The sequence below is a fragment of the Anthonomus grandis genome, chromosome 2, assembly GCF_022605725.1.
Source record: "Anthonomus grandis grandis chromosome 2, icAntGran1.3, whole genome shotgun sequence".
Lineage (NCBI taxonomy): Eukaryota > Metazoa > Arthropoda > Insecta > Coleoptera > Curculionidae > Anthonomus > Anthonomus grandis.
In genome coordinates this window covers 13,601,702-13,620,884 of record NC_065547.1, presented here as the reverse complement: position 1 = coordinate 13,620,884, position 19,183 = coordinate 13,601,702, and the positions used below count along the sequence as shown (strand labels likewise).

At 35.1% G+C, this 19,183-nt stretch overlaps 1 protein-coding gene across 1 annotated transcript in view; it reads left to right on the top strand.

The window, feature by feature from the left end:
* Nucleotides 1-19,183, top strand: part of LOC126733584 (limbic system-associated membrane protein-like) — a 607,444-nt gene that overhangs the window by 453,392 nt on the left and 134,869 nt on the right. The window contains exon 3 of the mRNA XM_050436933.1: nucleotides 8,535-8,657. Within this exon, the coding sequence (XP_050292890.1) occupies nucleotides 8,535-8,657 (123 nt within the window). The remainder of the gene's footprint in view (nucleotides 1-8,534; nucleotides 8,658-19,183) is intronic.

The following is a 19,183-nucleotide window of genomic DNA, read 5'->3' as shown; positions in this document are numbered from 1 at the left end:
CAAAGCTCGCGGTCATATTTTATGGGGGAACATACAATTACTTAGTAGTAGCTACATAACTTTTCAAAGAGTGACATTACACGAAACTGGTTTGCATTTTTCTAGGGGAAAAAGTGGGAAAGATGTTTTTTACTAGTTTTGAGTGAGAAAAAGTCATTTTATAAAAGAGTTAAAATTTCTTATTAAGGTGTAATTAGGACGTTTTTACATTATTTAATTCCTCTTAAATCATTAAACATAATTGTTCTATAATCGGAACCTTTTGTGTGATACTCAAATTAGAAACCAATTTTACTACTAACCAAAATTCTCTATTTTTTGTTCAATACCTGTTTCGCTAATATTATTATTATCTTTAAAAAAAACACTATTAGGGATTGGATCTTTATCCCTATTTAAAATTATTTTTTTTTAAATGTTGAATATTGTTAAACTTTTCTATGCATCCAATTTTCGATTGTTGTTAACTAATATAAATAATTTTAAGTTGTCTATTCCTGCAAAATGGGCAGTATTTAAGACATGTTTAACCAAACTTGACTTTTTCAACTCCTCCATAATTCCCGCTACATGTTCTTTAAATTAAACATAATTGTTCTTCTTAATTGCTCTACATACTTTTTAACATAATTATGAGAACTTGGGCTTATCAATGATCTTCAAGATGACCTGGAATTACCATTGGAACAAAGATGGACGTTACGCTATATTAAGTGTATTAATAAAAGACCTGTTTCATTTCTTAATATATAGGAACTTCTTTATTTTGTCTTCTCGCTAATATACACACCGTTGACTGGGTTTTAGGAATTTGGATAATGTTGTTGAAAACTATTAAACCAAAAACAGATTGCGACTTATATGTCCATAATAACAATAGTGGCCTATTTAATATTTTTATTAGCGAAGGGTGGGTATCGATCCCTGCATTATGTAGCGCAAAAACTTAAACTTTTATTGTTTTCGCGCGAATATTTTATTCTAGTACGTACTTTTTCAAAACTTTTTTAAATAAAATTGATAGAAACTAATACAAATAAAGCAAAACGTATTTTTATTATTTTTGTAAATGGAGGGCCAGATAAAAAATCCGCGTTATTGCAAAGTAAAGAATCACGCAGTTCATCTTTCCTAAATTACAATTTAGATGCTATTTACACTGTTACCAAAAATCACGGTCATGAAGATTCAATCCCAGTATTTGTTACTTAAAAGTTGTGAAATGTGCAGATGATTCCTGTTGCAGCCAGCCATGAGGTGCACTTAGAAAAGGTCTTCGTAAAAGAGTTTAGCCACCTTCATGTCCTCTCTTACAAACTTTTCAGGATTTAGAAATTCTAATGTTACCTCAGAAAGGCACCTGCAGATTTACTCTGCTATTGGTCAGACAGTCGCTCGATATGTTACTCGATTTCGGAGATTTCTTGCAGAAGCCCTATGATTTGTACTGCCCTTTTATTCAGAGTGAATTTATAAAACGAGTATGCGACAAATATTGGCTATATTTCTTATCTCACAAAAATATCCGGCAACACATTTGTAGGACGCACAAACTAACTCTTTCAATTCAGTTAAATATTAGGCCCCGACATATCACCGCACAACTACCAAATAAACTACTTCGCATTATAAATAATGACCAGAATGAGACGCCCTGCGTTGATCAGATAATTGTGACTACTCCACTTTTATCCTCTGCAGCTTCCAATCGTAAATGAAACTGAATAGTTGACTAATTTAAGGATAGAATAGCAGGATAATAAAAAAAATTTTTATCATGACTTTGATTTGATATTTTTGATTCCAGTATTCTTTAATACCGAACTCTTGTCAAGTATGTTTTTAGATCTCGGAGGCTACTAAAAAACTGCTTTAAATAGCATAAAAACCTGATAATAAGAAGATAATTTTTATTTGTTATTGAACTGTAACTATAAAAAATAATGAATATAGTCATAGTTTTGTGGAAATTACTATTTTCACTGAAACAAAAGAAAGACGAAAGAAGAAGATTTTCTTCTGTTGTTTACGTAAGTCACAAATTTTTCTTTCGAATAATTCGACGACTGCATAGTATTATAATAAACCCTTATTATTTTAAATGGCATAACTTAAATGGATATGGTATCTTGTTCTTAGGAAAACTACAAAATATAATTTTTTTCTCATTTTTTAGCCTTTTGCTTGGTACATTGAGCCACTTGTTTCAATATAACAACACACAAAAAATATTGTTTTTAAAGCATTTAACCAAATTTACTATTGAGTAATTTAATATTCCATTATCATTGTATTTAACTTCCAAAAAAAAGAATAAAAGAGCAACAGTGCAAGATAATGATTAATACTAAGGCTCCTACATAGGGTTAAGGTCCTGGACCCAATTTTTTTAAGACAAAATACAGGGAGGCTCTGACCAACATCTTTTGTGCTCGCCAAGAAACGAAAATTTTATAAGAGAGAATGTACTTCCAAGTTATATTTTCCTTTTGAAAAATGTTAAGAAATTGCTGCTTTCATTCCATCATTCGCAATTACGCACGCCATAAGCGAAGTATGAGACATAGTAAGTAAGACAAGCTTTTTCAATTTATTATGCAGAAATATCACAATGCGTCAACATTATTTTTACACGCAAAGAAAACGTGGTCCAAGTTACCAGTTGACTAGTTGTGACAATCTCATATATGAGTCCCTTATTTCAACTTTACATAAATATATATTAAAATTACCATGGCTCACTAGAAATCTGAAAAAATGTGTTGTCAAATATCTTAGATAGTTGCATTTGGAAGTCATGCTCCAACTGCTAAGGAAGCTAAATATTGTAGATATTTTTTGTTTCAAATTTCGGAAAGACCTCTTTCGGATTATTACAATTTTATTACTAAAATGTACTTTGAAAAGAATGCGATCTGTCTTAGTTGCTTCCTTGGCCCTTTTATGTGTCAATACATGTCCGATTAACCCTGTGTGCCTATTTGATTAAATATATGAGACCTTACTAAATAAATAATTACTAATACACTCTCGAATATCAATATTAAAGAAATGAAAAACCTACTACCAGCAAGTTTTTTTATTAGGTAAAATATCTATGTGTGATGACACTGTATAAAAAATAATAAATATAGTCATTATTAGTGTAGAAAGTATATTATGTATATTAAGTATATTATGTTTACTAAAATAAAAGTCACAAATTTATTTTCTTAAGTAATTTTCCTACTGCAGGAATACAATTAACTTTTATTGCTTCTAATGGCATAACTTAAATGAATATTGTACCCTTTTCTTAGCAAAATTGCAAAAACTGTATGAAACATTAAATTTAATAATGTGTTAAAGGACCATTTGTTTTTGAAAATGATGTACTATGACAGTCTGACTAAATAAAACTGAATGCTAATAATTTTTGTAGCCACTGTTAGAAGAACTTGATTTGGATAATATGCTTTTCCAGCCTTGACTTATTGCAAAAAAAAAATTTAGACTCCCTAATTCTTGATGCGAGAGATACAAGAAGAATTGAACTACTTCGACCAGGTACTTAACCAGAAAATAAATTTAATATATTAGTAATTTACCGTGTTCTTACGTACCGAATTCTTGTCAAGCATAATGTTTTCATATGATCTCACGAGATACTGAAAAACTGATGTAAGCAGCATGAAAACCTGCTAATTATCTAAAAATTATTGTACTAATTTAAACAAAAGAATGATATTTGCCACCGAAAACATTTTCAAAATAAAATTTATAGCTGAATGTAAATGACTTTGACAAACTTTAGGTGAACACTCAATGTCACAGCATTTTATAAATCTATAAAATAATAAGAAATTTTTCGAATTAATTTTTCCAAATTTTGGTTTCTTTATAGTGAAAATATTGGACAATAAATAGAACTGCAATTATGTTATGAATCAAAAAAGATTTTTCTTTTTAAATTCATTTTGCCATGAAAATATCAATTACTTTATGCTAACATACAACCAGTGAAGGAGATTCATTAGGAATTATAAGGAATACTACACACAAAGCGTAAGAGGTTAATGTTTCAGCTTGCGAACTCTTAGGAGTTTAGGAGTCTGAATTGTTTGGCAAAGTTTCAGATAACAAATCAAATAAGAATTATCGTAATAGTCGTTACACATGTAGCTACTTGTACATGTAGGTCTTTAAACAGCATTGATACTTGAAAAACAAGTATTTTGTGAAAAGTTTTTTTTTTGATAAAATAAGTAAATTCGTCAAACGAATAGTATTTATTCAATAACTAGAACATTTGCTTGTATAGATTTTGAAGAAAAACTGCTCTAAGCAGGCTGAAAACCTGCTAATAGCAGGTTATTTATTTGTGTGGAAATTATGGTTTTTACTGAAATGAAAGAATGATATTTTCTTTTTTTTCTAATGTGTATCACAAATTTATTTTCTTAAGGAGTTGGCCTACTGCACAATGCTACTAATTACTTTGATTGCTTTTTAAGGCAAAACTTAAATGGATATTGTACCCTTTTCTTGGGAAAACTACAAAAACTGTATAAAACATCAATAATAAAAAGAGGCTTAAAAGTAAATCATCTTTTTTTTTCAAATAAAGCTCATTTTTTGCTTAAAAGCCAAATTGTATTTTTTGGAGTGAACAATAATCCTCATAAAATCTTAAAGAAGCTTTTTTATTTATAGAAACTAACTGCCTAGTATGGTTTATAACATGGTGTTATTAAATGACTTTATTTTTTTTAAATGGTGACTGTTATAGTCAAGTGAATGATAGTAATTTTTGTAGCTACAAGTAGAACTTGATTTGCATGACATCCTTGTCCAGGCTGTTAACCTATTAAAAAGACTGATTTTTCATGATGCGAGAGACCTAAGAAGAATTAAATCAATTCCATTCAATTTAGTTCATTCATTTCCATGGACATAGGGTACACATGTATCGAAATTATCACTTTAAAATTAAAACTAGTACTAGCCAAATAAAATAATCAAATAAAACTACAATTAAAAAAATTGGGACAAAGAGTAGAAAGAGTAGTATGACAATATATGCTTTAAAGCTTTGTGAAATACTGGCAATGTTTTAGAATTTATAACAGTTCCAGGAAAGGGATTATATATTTTAGGAGTCGTAATGAAAGGTCCATCCCGCGCATGAGGCAATCTGGCAAAAGAAATATAATATTTATTTGCATTTTTAGTACTATAATAATTGACATCTCCACACTTTACAATATTAATTAAACTTTTTCAGATTTACAAACACATTGGAAGATATAGGTGTTTATAACAATTGGGAATTTACATCACTCTGACCAGGTGCTTGACAAAAAAGTTATTAAAGAGTTACTTATTTTATTGGGTATTACGTCACAACAATTTAAGGTATTTTTCGTATCGCATTCTTGTCAAGTATAATGATTTCATATCATCTCTAGCTGCTAGTGAAAAACAGGCCTAAGTAGCCTGCAAACATCCTAATCAAGGATAATTTCTTTTTATTATGAAACCGTAAAGTTAAAAAATAATAAATACAAAAATTATTTGTGTAGAAATTATTATTATAAAATGAAAGAATGACATTTTCCGTTCCTTTTCATGTAAGACTAAAATTTATTTTTTCAAGGAATATACCCTCGGCATAGAACAATATTTAACTTTAATTCCTTCTAAAGGCATAACTTAAATGAGTATTGTATCCTTTTCTTCGAAAAACCACAAAACTGTACAGAACCTTAGTATTTATCAAATGATATTAACGTAAGTCAGGCATCTACTTAAATAAAACAAATTTTTTACTCAAAAGTCAAATTCCCTTAAGTTAATTTTACATATTCGTAATTTAACGTGTTTTTCAGTAAGAAATTCTTAAAAATAAAATGTTTTCATATCATTTCAAAGACTACTAAAAAACTGCTCTAAGCAACATGTTAACTTGCTAAAGGCGAATTTTGTAAAGACTATTTATATGTGTTATGAAACTATAATTGTTGAAACATAATAATTATATTTTTTACCTAGAATGAAAATTTTTATTTTTTAAAATATTTAAAATGATGTTTTTCATGTCAGAATAATTTTCACATACTTTAGATCCAAACTCAATGTCTCATCAGTATTTAGTAAATTCATAAAATGATAAGGAATTTTGTGAATTTATTTGTTTAAATTTTTATTTCTTATTTAGTCAAATAAATAGACATGAAATTGAACTGTATTTATATTAACTAAAAAGAGTACTAGGATATCTAGGATATCTATGCTATAATCTAGGATAATAGGAACTAAAAAGATTTTTCCCTAAATTCGTCTGGCGATGAAAATACCACTTACTTTGTGCTACTAGTATACAATAACCAATGAAGGAAAATTATTTTTTAGAAAAGCGCAAAAGATTAATGTTTCAGTAAGAAGAAGTTTTTTGTAACGATTCAAATAAGCCGTTAGGCATGTAGGTATTAGTTGCTTTTTTTTTGGTAAAATAAGTAAATTCATTAAACGACTAGTACATGTTCAACAACTGAGATGTTCACCTGCATCGGATTTCTTGAGATTTGTTTATATTTCATGTTACCTGGCATACGCTATTTCGAAATATATTGAAGTTATATTTCAAATAAAAAAAAAGAAAATACCGACTATCGAATTTCGTTCATAAGGAAAAACACGCACAAGGTAATTATAACGTCTCAAATTGCTTTACCAAAAACTTTGAAATATTGTACATTGAAGAGCCTAATAGTGGGTCTTATTTTTTGCCAGTTTTATAGATTTTCATTAAACAATTTAATTTAGGAGTTGTTAGGTTTGAAACTTCAGTTTATCTGAATAGAAAACAAGGCGCTTGTAATTATGTAATACTATATTAATCTACGAGATCTATTTTGTTAAAATGGTCTTAAATATCTTTTTATATGTGCTATTTTCAATAGGATCATAAACTCGTGTAAAATATTCTGCTTTGTCTAAAATAACAACCTTGTTCCCTTTGCCAGCATTTGAACAGAATCAGAATAATCGTTTTTTCTTAGACATCTAATAATATTAGTACCTGCTATGTTTTTGGATTTGGTAAGATTTCTTGAGTTCTGTTGGTGAATTATTTCTTTAGCAAATAATTTTCAAGACCCTTGTAAGTGTGGATTGGATAGTTTAGCACCTACTATAATCTCCTTCAGGTTATTATTACAGTTTGAAGCTAATGTAAAACTAAGACTCTTATTAAAAACATTCTCATTAAAAGACGGAGAGGACTAATTTTCAACGATACTAAATGATTTTTATTTCGAACTCACTAACTTTATTAGTTTTCTATTTAATAAAGAAAAATTGCTAAAATATTTGGAGTTAATAATCTCAAACATTTTCCTTTGAAAATTTGTAAAAAGTTTCTTGGCTGGATAAAAATATTAATCCTTTATATAGTAAGTAGAGCATTTTAGATTAAAAAGCAAACAGACTTTTTAAAAAATTTACTTTACTAAGCTAGATTTAGACTAACAAGCATGGAGTAAAGTCAGAATTATGCTTGATTTTTGTCAGCTGGGTGGTAGATTTCATTGACAGCAAATTATGTATAACTTAAATACACATGATGCACAAACTCGAATTTTCTTAAAAAAAAAACGGTTTATTTTGAATTTTCATATAAATCCCGAAGACAAGATTTAAAAATGTTTTATCAATGCGCGGTACAAACAAGACAGCGGCAAGAACTTCTCGAACAAAACCTCCACTACATCTCAACTTGGCCTCAAGTTTAGCGATTTAAAGTTTAATTATAGAAGCGGTAATAGCGATCCTTTATCTCGTAAGAAGCCGCTCTATTGTACCCGATAAATGTTTCGTTGCTGAAGCACCCCCCATTATGACTTTTCTCTCGGGATAAGACAAGTTTCGTCTCTCTTAGCTTTCATTGAAAACAAAAAAATACGTTTATATATAGCTACGGCTAAAACTTATGTTTTCTTTTGTGTTATTTAGTTGGAAGGGTGTTTATTGTTTGCTATAATTGTAAACAATAACCTGTATTAAATTAATAAAGTTTGAAGTATTGATTTAATTAATAATGAAGTTGGCTGGGTCATGAGTAAGTAGGTCACTTTCAGTTGGTTAATTGGTTAATTTTATTATAAAAACAATAGAAATCATTATGATAGATTAGAATTTATGATACTGACTTCTAAGGATTTTTTGTTATATTTGGTAAAAATGGATTCGGCTAAGCGATGGATGGATGGAAAACGTAGTACTTTTAAATCTGATTATATCTTAAAAACTATTTACTTAACGGTAAAAATGCTTAGAATGATTTTAATAGAGAAAACTTTTATCTGTAATTTCATTTCTTTGTAACACAAAAATGTTAAAATTTATAAAATGATTCCAAAATACACCCTCAGACAATTCATTTATCCCTATTCACATTCTTTCACTAATACACCAATTTTCCAGACTCTTTCACGCTATACTTCTCACACCCCGGTGGGTTTTCCTTATTTGATTTTTTCTGGTCGTTTTTCCAGACTCCAGCCAAGCGAACATCAAGGTGGATCCATCCACGTTGCCGACATTCCTTACGTCAAGCCAAGTGTTTAAAGTCAAGGATCAGGACCGAGTCGTTTTGCCTTGTGAAGTCACAAACCTCGGTAAGATGTTTTATTTTCATTTTAGGTTTAAATAAAAAAATATTGTACTTTAAGACAATTTCTCAATAAAATACCCGCTGGATCAAACTATAAAATAAACAAAACTTTTTTGGGGAAGCTCAATAAATATCAGGGCAACCCCGCCAATCCGGAAGGGAATTTTAAACGAGGCACGTAGGTAAAATCGTTCAGGAATGTTTTACTTTAAACACTTAAAAAGTTAGTTGGTATTCGAATCCAGTCTGGAAACCATCCGTTGCCATTTGATTGAAATCTTATTGCTCGACCCCCCACTGTACACGAAATCGGTTAAATTGGTACAGACACTAAGTTCCATTCGGTTTAATAGCTTTAAATCCGGGATATATTGTGATTAACGACGTTCCACGCTTTGTTTACTTAAAATAGTTGGACAGTGGATTAAGTCAAGATATCTCCAGAATAGTTCATTTTACGATAAAAATTCTTAGAATCATTTCGTTGGATCTGTAAATTTGCTTTTTATAAATTTTCTTTCGTGACTAATAAAAACCGAGATATTTGGTATATATAATAATATATACCACATACAAGTTATATAATAATATATAACTTGCCTTATTATATATGGTATATATGGTATATATAATAAGGCAAGTTTTGGATCTATAATATAGCGTTTTACAATTTTTCTCCTGTGACTAATAAGAATCGAGATATTTGGTAAAAATGAAGCCGGCAGAGCCAAGAAGAGACAGACAGTGGTAGAAGCCAAAATATCTCAATAATAGTTTACTTTACAATAAAAATACTTAGAATCTTTTATAACTTTTCTTCTGTGACATAATAGACAATGAGATATTTGGTAAAATTGAAGTTGGCCGAGACAAGGAGAGTTAGACAGTGGATTGAGTCAACATATCTCGAGAATAGTTTACTTTCTCATTTTGATAAATAAACATTGGATCTATAAATTGATTGTCTATACATTCTTTACAAAAATATTTCACTTTATCGTATTGAAGTAATTGAAAAAGAATTGTTGTATTGTTTTAAGTATTGAATCCGTAAATAAGCTTTTTATAAATTTTCATTTGTAAATAATAGAAACTGAGATATTTGTTGAAAATAGGATTGACAAAACCGTGGAGGGTTTAAAAGTGGCTTAAGTCATTATATCAGGGGAATAGTTCACTTTACGAGAAGAATGCTTGAAATAATGAATACTTCGATGGACAAACATTGAACCTATAAATTTTCTCCTATGACTAATTTAGAAACCGTAGGTAGGTATTTGCAGAAAATAGGATCGATAGATCAATGGAGAGTTAGTGTATCACTTTATTTCGAAATTTCTTGACAATACTTCACTTTACGAGAACAATACTTAAAATCATTTCGATATAGGATAAGAGAATTACCTTGGTGATTTTCAACCTTAAGAAACAAGATCAGGAGGTGAACGTGAAGGTTCTCCATACATTTATGCCCATTTCTTATAATTAAATTATCACTTGAATAAAAAGTGATAATTTAATTAAATCATCAATTTTTTATTGATGATCATCGTGTCATGTTATAAAATCGGCAAAATAACAAGAGTCAAATTTGATCAAGTTGGGGACAAATTTTCAACAAACAGGTTACATAGTAAATTGTACAGCTGATGAGTACAGCTTTTTATTCCATTTTAAAAAGTTTACCAAATGCTCCACCAAATCTTTTAGCAACCTAATTTCTTAGGATATACATGAATAACCTGTGGTCTGGTAGTTTTCAACTTATAGGCAGATAATAGTGATAAAAATTTGATTAAACTTGATCTATTACCGAGCCATTATTTATGTATTTGCATTTGCATTTGCATGTAATTAAATTGTTGAAATCCATCAATCTATTTTAGACTCCTATTTCCCTCTTCCAGGTCTTATCGCTGACATAACATGTTGGTTCAGGGCCTACCAGGCTGTTGCTGGCTCCCTGAGTTGCAAGTTGGATAGCCCTTCTTGCAGCCTTATTGTTGCCCATATTCTCTGCTAGGATTATCTCTGGCCTATTTTGCGCTTCGGCGAGGTTCCTGAGATCCTTCCAGCAGCTTTGCACAGTCCTTGACTTAGTCTCGAACTGTTGTAGTGCAAGTGTCGCAGCCTGGTCTCCTGTGAAAATTGCGAAGGTTTTGCCTCTTGGCAGCCCTTCTCTCATCAGTTGGACACAGGTTTGAATTCCTATTATGCTTGCCTGTAAATTTGTTGTTTCGAGGCCCAGATTTAGCATAAGTTGTCTGCCCTGTTGTTCGTCCTCCACCATGCCCACAGCTACCCCGATCTTGGATCGTTTGGTTGCCGTGTGCCATACTGAGTAACCTCTTTGCCTGAGCCTGTTCGCTTCTGCGTCCAGTGGTCCCCTTTTTTCTTTGATGATAAAAGGTTTGTCTAGGTATGTGACCTTGGTTCTGTCTGTTCTTAGGGCCAGGCGCCCAAGGTCCTGTATTTTGTCAAATAGGGCATTGTGCCCATCTTTCGATAGGATTGTTGCGCCATTTGACAGCAGTCTTTTCGCCCCCGTTATAGCTTTAGCCCGTACCACTAAGTGTAGCGGGCTTAGTCCTATCAGGTTCTCTAGGGCAGCAGTCGGCGTTGTTAACATCGCTCCTGTTATGCCCAGACATGCTATTCGTTGTGTTTTGTTGAGTATCTGTATTACAGTCCTCTTTTCCGCCGCATGCCACCATATAGGTGCTGCGTATATAATGATGGGTCTAACCATTGTCGTGTACATCCAATGTACCATTTTTGGTGACAGTCCCCATGATCTACCGAATATTCTCTTGCAGTACATAAGAGTTTTCGTGGCTTTATTTGTAGCTTGGATTACATGTTTCTTGAAGCTGAGTTTTTTATCCAGGGTTATACCTAGATATTTGACCTCGTCTTCAAGTCGCAGATTTTCTCCATAAAATTTTATGTTTCTAATGGGCTCTAGTTTCCTTCTTTTGGTAAAGGAAATCAGAGTAGTTTTTGTGGGGCTTACCCTTAGTTGTTCTTCCTCACACCAGTGCTCGACAGTAGTCAGGGCTCTTTGCATTTTTTCGAATACATAAGCCTGACTACCCCCTCGTGTAAGGATGACTATATAGTCAGCATATCCTATAGCAAGGATAAGCTGCCTCTCCAGTCGTATCAGCAAGCTGTCCGATACAAGGTTCCACAGCAGCGGTGACAGTACGCCCCCTTGCGGTGTTCCCCTGCACACTTTGGCCTTAACCGTTGTGCTGTTGAGATTTGCTGCTACTTTCCTATGATTTAGCATTTGGGTTATCCAGCCGCCAATCATGGGATGTATTCCTCGTGCTGCTATCGCACGGTTGATTGAGTCATATGACGTATTGTCGAATGCTCCCTCAATATCTAAGAAAGCTCCTAGGGCGATCTCTTTGTTATTCAGAGATTGTTCGACCCTCTGGGTTATCTCGTGAATCGCTGATTCACAAGATTTACCTGTTTGGTAGGCATACTGGTGTCGATGTAGAGGGTTGACCCGTAATACATTGTCCCTGATATGCCTTTCTATGAGCTTTTCCTCTGTTTTTAGGAGGAATGATGTAAGGCAGATTGGTCGAAAGGATTTAGGTTTCGCATAGGAGTCGCGTCCCGTCTTTGGTAGAAATACTACTTTTGCTTCCCTCCAACTCTCTGGTATATGCGCCGTGGCTAGACTTGCCCGCATTATTTTACATAGTGCAGGCAGCAGCAGTTCGCTACCCCGCTGTAGCATGACTGGCATTATGCCATCCATTCCGGGAGACTTAAATGGTTTGAAGGCTTGTTTGTTTATCGCCCATTTAACCTTCTCGTAGGTTACTACCTTTTTCGCTAGTTCCCAGTGTTCCCTTTTGCCCCTGTTCGGAATGATAGGAGTTGGGTCCTGGGTATGTTCTGATTGGTGGAGAATTTTCGATCCCGAAAAGTGCGTGTTCAGCACTAAGCCAAGCGTTTCTTCCTCGGTTGTCGTATATTCTCCATCGGGTTTTAGACAAGAGCCTAGGGTTTGTCGTGGCCCTTTGGATATTGCCTTGTGGAGTCTAGCATATGCTGGTGTCTCTGTTAGGTCCCGGCATAGCTTCCTCCACCCTTCTTTCTTTGCTCTTTTTATAGCATCATTGTACCTGGTTAAGTGTTGTCTGTATAGATTCCACTCGCCAGTTCTTTTGGCTCTGTTAAAAAGCTTTCTTACTGTCTTCCTTAGCTCGCCCAATTCTTGGTTCCACCATGAGGTGTTCCCTGCTTGACGCGGTTTGCTTAGTGGACATGGGTTTTCAAAAGCAATTTTAATAGCCTCAGTGACTGATTCTGTCAGCACTTCGAGCTCTACATTGTCTTTTGCCTCCGTTGGACAGTTTTCCAGTTCGCGTCCTAGTATCTCATTGAAGAGGTCCCAGTCCGTTTTCCTGGCGTTCCTGTAGGTCTCCGGATTTGTATCCATAGATTCTAGATCGAATCTTATGTACCTGTGATCCGACAAACTTGGTTCGTCAGATACATGCCATTTTTTAACAAGGTCGCAGATGCGTCCCTTGCCAATGGTTAGATCAATTACTTCTCTGCGGAGTATGTTGACGAAGGTCGGTTCCTCCCCCACATTAAGTATATTTAGACCGGAGGCAGCACAGTAATTTAATAATGATTCGCCCCGTTTGTTTGTTCCAGTGCTTCCCCAGATAGTGTGGTGAGCATTGGCGTCACAGCCTATTATAAGGTTTTCCAATCTTTGATGGTCTATCAACCTCCGAACTGTTGTCGGAGGTGGTTCCCCTTGTTGATCGTGCGGAAAGTATGCTGATACTATTATTGTATCGTAGCTCCTCTCCGCTGTTTTGATTTGTACTTTGACCGCCGCTGTGTCCCTGTCACAAAACTCCCACAGCGGTGTGGCCTCTATATCTTTTCTTATAAAGATACAGCTTCTTAGGTTAGGTCCCTCTTTTGGGTCTGACACTAGTCTCCCGTTGAGGTTTCCTAGTCCCCTTATCTGGCCCCTATAAGTATAAGGTTCCTGAATCAGGGCTATCTGAATATTGTTGTCGGCTATGCATTTTTGTAAGGCCGCAGTGGCTGCTTTGCAGTGGTGGAGGTTAATTTGTATCAGCCTCGCACCCATTGCGGAGAGCGATTTTAGGAAGAAGAGGTTCCTGGCAATCCCTCTGTTTCCATAGGGGTTGCCTGGTCCCTCTTCTCTTTCTCTTGGCTGCCGGCCAAGAGTCTAATTTTTATGCTGCCAAAGTTGAGGTATAGCGATTGATTCGCTTCCCTTACTTTGGCCCAGGATTTCTCGTCCATGAGGAGCGTTACCAGGCAACCCTTGTCGTCCTGGTCCTTCCTCATGTCGAGCACTTTCCACAAGCTGGTGTTGATGATGTTTTGAACATCCAGCTTGTGTAGGAGTGCTTTCGGTTCCTCAGTAGGTCCCGGCACCCATGTTATTGCCTTCACCGGTCTGGGAAGTTTGCCGTCCTCCGTTATCTGGAGTTCAGCCCCTTCCCAGGGAGTTTCCTTCTGCACCAGTCCGACGAGCCAATTTTTAGTTGACTCGTCGACACAGGTGATGTGAAGGATTCCCCCACCGTGGCTTACGCCTGCAAACTTGGGCGCGATTTGTGATCCGCTCTGCAGAGCGAGCGTTTTGTTGAGCAGCCAGCCCTTTAGGGTGTTTGCCTGCTCCTCCGAGACGAATGCCTCGGGGTATTTTTTGGCTGTTATGGCCATTCTTAGCCCCGCCGCAGCATCCCGATAGGACAGCCCTGGTTCCCGTCTTGGGCCCCTGGGCTTTTTCCTGGGTCTTTTTGACTCCGGCGGAGTTTCTCCCTCCGAGCGATGTCGTTTTTGCGTCTCGCTCGTATTGGCCTTGGTCTGGGTGGGTGTCAGTGCCTCTTTGGGCCCCGTCCCCCCCCTTCCCTTGGCCGCCAACAGTTTGGCTTTCCGTCTTTGAGCCCCCGACGGTCGTTTCTTCCCGGCAGGTCCCTCTTTTGCTTTCTCAGCGGCGGTTCCTTGCGGCCCCGCCGTTGACTTCTCAACAGCGGTTCCTTTAGGTGCCGCCATTGCTGGCAAAGGTTGCTCTTGGCCCCCTTCTTTGGTTTTTTTGTTTTGGTCCATCCTAGATGTTCCCACGAGTAGCTAGGGAAAGGGTGGTCCACCCCTGCAGAGCGCCGCATGCAGGGGTAAGGCTGGATACACTGGGGTGCGCCTTGTTCCCCAGGGTTGGCCGCTAGTGACTGAGCTTCCCCCCAGTCTTGCATCCCTTGGCGCGCGCCATACCCTAGGAATTGGGAGATTTTATAGTGTTCTCACCACGCGGTCCGGGTGGTTAAGCCCAGACCCCCGTGCCGTTCATCAGCACGTACCCCACGCTCCCTTTCAGGATCATGGGGGTCGTTGCGCCGAATGGACGGTTTACGGTGTATAGCTGGTCCGCGACGATGACCTTCAGTTGGCTCGGACGGGTGTAGGCCCGTTGGCTTCCCTTATAGTCACCGTTAACCGGAACCATTTCTGGTTTTCCGGCCGTTCTCCTATCCGCCACCTGGAGACGCGCCTGACAGGTTGCTGAACCCCTGCAGATGTTTACTGCGGTGTCAGGATAGTTTACTTTACGATATAAATAGTTCGAATTATTTCGATAGAGAAACGTAGGATCTATAAATTTCCGTTTAACAATGTTTATCTTATGAGTAATAAAAACTGAGATATTGGGTAAAAATTAAATCGGCAGAGCCAGGGAAAGTCATACAATGGTTTTAATCAAGATATCTCGGAAATAGTTCACTTTACGATAAAAATTCTTAGATTCATTTCGTTGGATCTGTAAATTTGCTTTTTATAAATTTTCTTTCGTGACTAATAAAAACCGAGATATTTGGCAAACATGGAGTCGGCAGATCCATGGAGATTTAGTAAGTCGCTTTAATTCAAGATACCTGAAGAAATAGTTTCCTTCATGAGAAAAATGCTTAGAGTAATTTCGTTAAACAAGAGAATTGTCTTGATTATAACGAACCTTAAGAGGCAAGACAAAACGAGGAGATAGAACATGAAGATTCTCCATAAAGCAAAATAGCAAGAAGAGTCAAATTTGAGGTAGTAAGGATAGACGTTCAATTAGCATAGTATATAATAAATTGATAAGTACAACTTCAAATTTAGTTTGACAGATGTTAAATAAACAACAGCTTTTCATGCTATTTTCAAAAAGTTGACCAAACATTCCATCCAATCATCGAGCAAACTAGTTTTGTTTGATTAGCCTGAATCAATGGGGCCTGCTGAGGCCTATAATACAAATTTTACAATTGAAACAAGCTAGTTACAAGTAATTTGAATATATCTACAAGTGTTCTGATTTCCGGTGACATAAGTGAATCTCATATACTTGTAGCAACAAGTTAAATATTCTGCACTTGTATTAAAGTGCAAGTACTGCAAGTACGAGTAAAATAATATTTGTAAATGTAGCTAGAAAATAAGTAATCTTTGAGAAAAAAATCAGTATTTACAAAAAGTTATAGAAAATTTTATTGGGTGCTTTTTTCGACCGTCAGAGAAAAAATAGACAAAATAAAAAAAATTTGCAAATGTAGCAAAATGCCTTCAGATGAAGAATGAATATGTACCAGAGGCACACTCTAGCAAAATATGAATAAGATTATAATAATAAGTAAGAGTGTAGATAGTATAGTACTAGTTTTGCTTCTCTTATAATTCAGTTGAGCCATACCATCTATATCAAGCAGTACCATCGAATCATTATACTTGCGATGAATGGACCTATATCTTAAAGAAGACTTTCACATTATTATTTGCCCATTCTGAGCATTTTCATAAATTCCCCGTCTGTCTGTTGCGATATACGACCATTTTCGTTTTCACTGTCCGAATCGTTTAATTCACTCATCAATCAAGATAGGTGGAAAATTGTTTAAAATTACGACACACACAAAATTCCATACCATAACTGTACATGTCTGATTCCATACCATAACTGAACTACAAATTACTTTATGTTCCAGAATATCTACACTTGTATAATTTATTGACACAATTGTAAGAATTGTAGTGATTGTGTTATAAGTTGGTAACTTATAAGCAGATATTATTGATAAATATTTAATGAAACTCACTCTGCTACCAAGGCATTTATCAGAATATATGTGTCTACCCGTGATCCTTATAAGAAAGTCTTGCGGGAAATTGAAGTTTTACGTCCAGCGTCTCTTCCCACTATATTGGCGGAGGAGATCCAATACATTGGACTCCTAGCTCACCTAACCTGATACCTCTGGATTTTTTTTAGAAACTCACTAGTTTATGAGACACCATGAGCACCGTGGAAACAGAGCAGGACTTATTTAGCCACTGCATTTGCGATCATGATGAAAATGATAAACCAAGTTGTTGGCAGATGACACTTTAAACATTTGTCGTTCTTATTGATCTGTAAATTTGTTTGTTTTAAATTTGCTCCTATGACTTACAAAAACCGAGATATTTGGCAAAAATGCTTATAATCATTTTGGTCGGCAATCACTGGATTTGTAAATGCTTACATTATATATTTTGTCCTGTGATTGAAAGAAACCGACATATTTGACAAAAATAGAGTCGACAAATCCCTGTAGAGTTAAACAGTGGTTTAAGTCAAAATATCTCGAGAACAGTTCACTTTATAAAGAAAATACTAAGAAACGTTTCGATGGACAAGCATTGGATCTATAAATTTGCTACATCAGCTTTTTCCTGTGCCATCAGCATTGAACCTATACATTTTCTCCTATGACTAATAGAAACCGTAAGTAAGAATTTGACAAAAATGGGATCGATAGATCCATGGAGAATTAGTGCATCACTTTAATTCAAAATTTCTTGACAAGAGTTCACTTTACGAGAACAATACTTAAAATCATTTCGATAAATATGAGAATTGCTTTGGTGATTTTCAACCCTAAGAGACAAGACAAGGATGTGAACGCGAAGGTTTTTCATGCATTTAATCCTGTTTCTTACTTTTATTCAGGTGAATTTAATTAAACCATCAATTGTTTAATGATGGTCTTAGGCTATGGGTATCACTTAGCTCTGTCAATGTAAATGTCATGTTATAATTTGGCCAACAAGAGTCAAATTTAACCCTGAACTACTACCGTACATTTTTATTACATATGTACTACTGATGGGTCCTTAGGACCCATAATAATAAAATTGCCATAAAATCAATAAAAAAAAACTTTTATTTAAAAATTTAAAATTACTTGGGTATATTACAATACATAAACCGAAAAAAAAACTAAAATTATTTTTCAGAACACTTAGGGCACAATTTCTTGCAGCATTGATTGCAAATGGGTAACTTACATATGTCACACTGGATAGCAGTTTTTCTATCCTTGTTAGTGGGGTATATGGCACACCTTTTTCTTTTACTTTTTTCAGGAGGTCCTTGAGGCTGCTCAGAAACTGGATTCGCAACCCCCAAAAGTTCAGCAATGAGGATTCGTACATTTGAGTGCACCTTCTTGTTGGCCATTCTGAGTCGCAAATATTCATCTATTAATTGCTTCCTAAGAGTTTTGATAAATGAGTATGGTTTTATTTCTTCACCTTTTGATGCAAATTGGTACAATACTCGAGAATTTATACCTGCAATGTTCAATATAGCAAAAAAATTGCCATTGGCCAACGGTTAGTTCTTCTGGATACTGAATGCAACACACATTTCGCATCTAATGCGTCAACTCCAGATTTTGTTTCATTATATAAATGAATTATCTCCGGATTTTTGGTTGTTTCGTTGACAGAATTGTCATGATGCATGCTAGAAAGTAATAAAATGCTTTTACTATTTTTTGGCACATAGCTCACTATAGTGATTGAAGAAGTAAATCCAAACGTTGATGAATGAATCGCACATTTTTTATTGTACAGATTTTTAATTTTTTCGTAAGGTTCTCACGTACGTCAAACTGTTTTTCTTGAATTCGTCGACGAGTTCCACTGAACTGTACCAGTTGTCCCCGGTGATGTTCCTGTTGGTGCCTTTAATATACCCCACAAGCCTAAAAACTACTCTTGTTGGATTTGATAATGTAGGCTTTTTTGCACCATTAACTTTTATTTTGGAACCGGCATAAATCGCTGCATCTACGAGATAATGCATTTAAGCGTCAGCCAAAACCTGCACTTTAATTGCATATTTGGCAGGTTTGTTCGGAATATACATCCAAAATCCACACCTTCCTCGAAACGGTACAAGCATTTCGTCTATAGTTAGGTAAATTCCCGGTGAATAACATGACTTTGATCTAGCTACAAACTCATCAAATAATTCTGACACAGCGGCCAACTTGTCCGTTTTTCTTTTCGGGTTCCTACATTGTCTAATCTGAGACAGCTCAATAAAAACGAAAATCTGGCCAGACTCATAGTAGCACGAAAAATAGGTCTTCCTGTCCCATCAGTTGCCCCCATAGAACGGACATCTTCATGATTAGATTTAAAGAT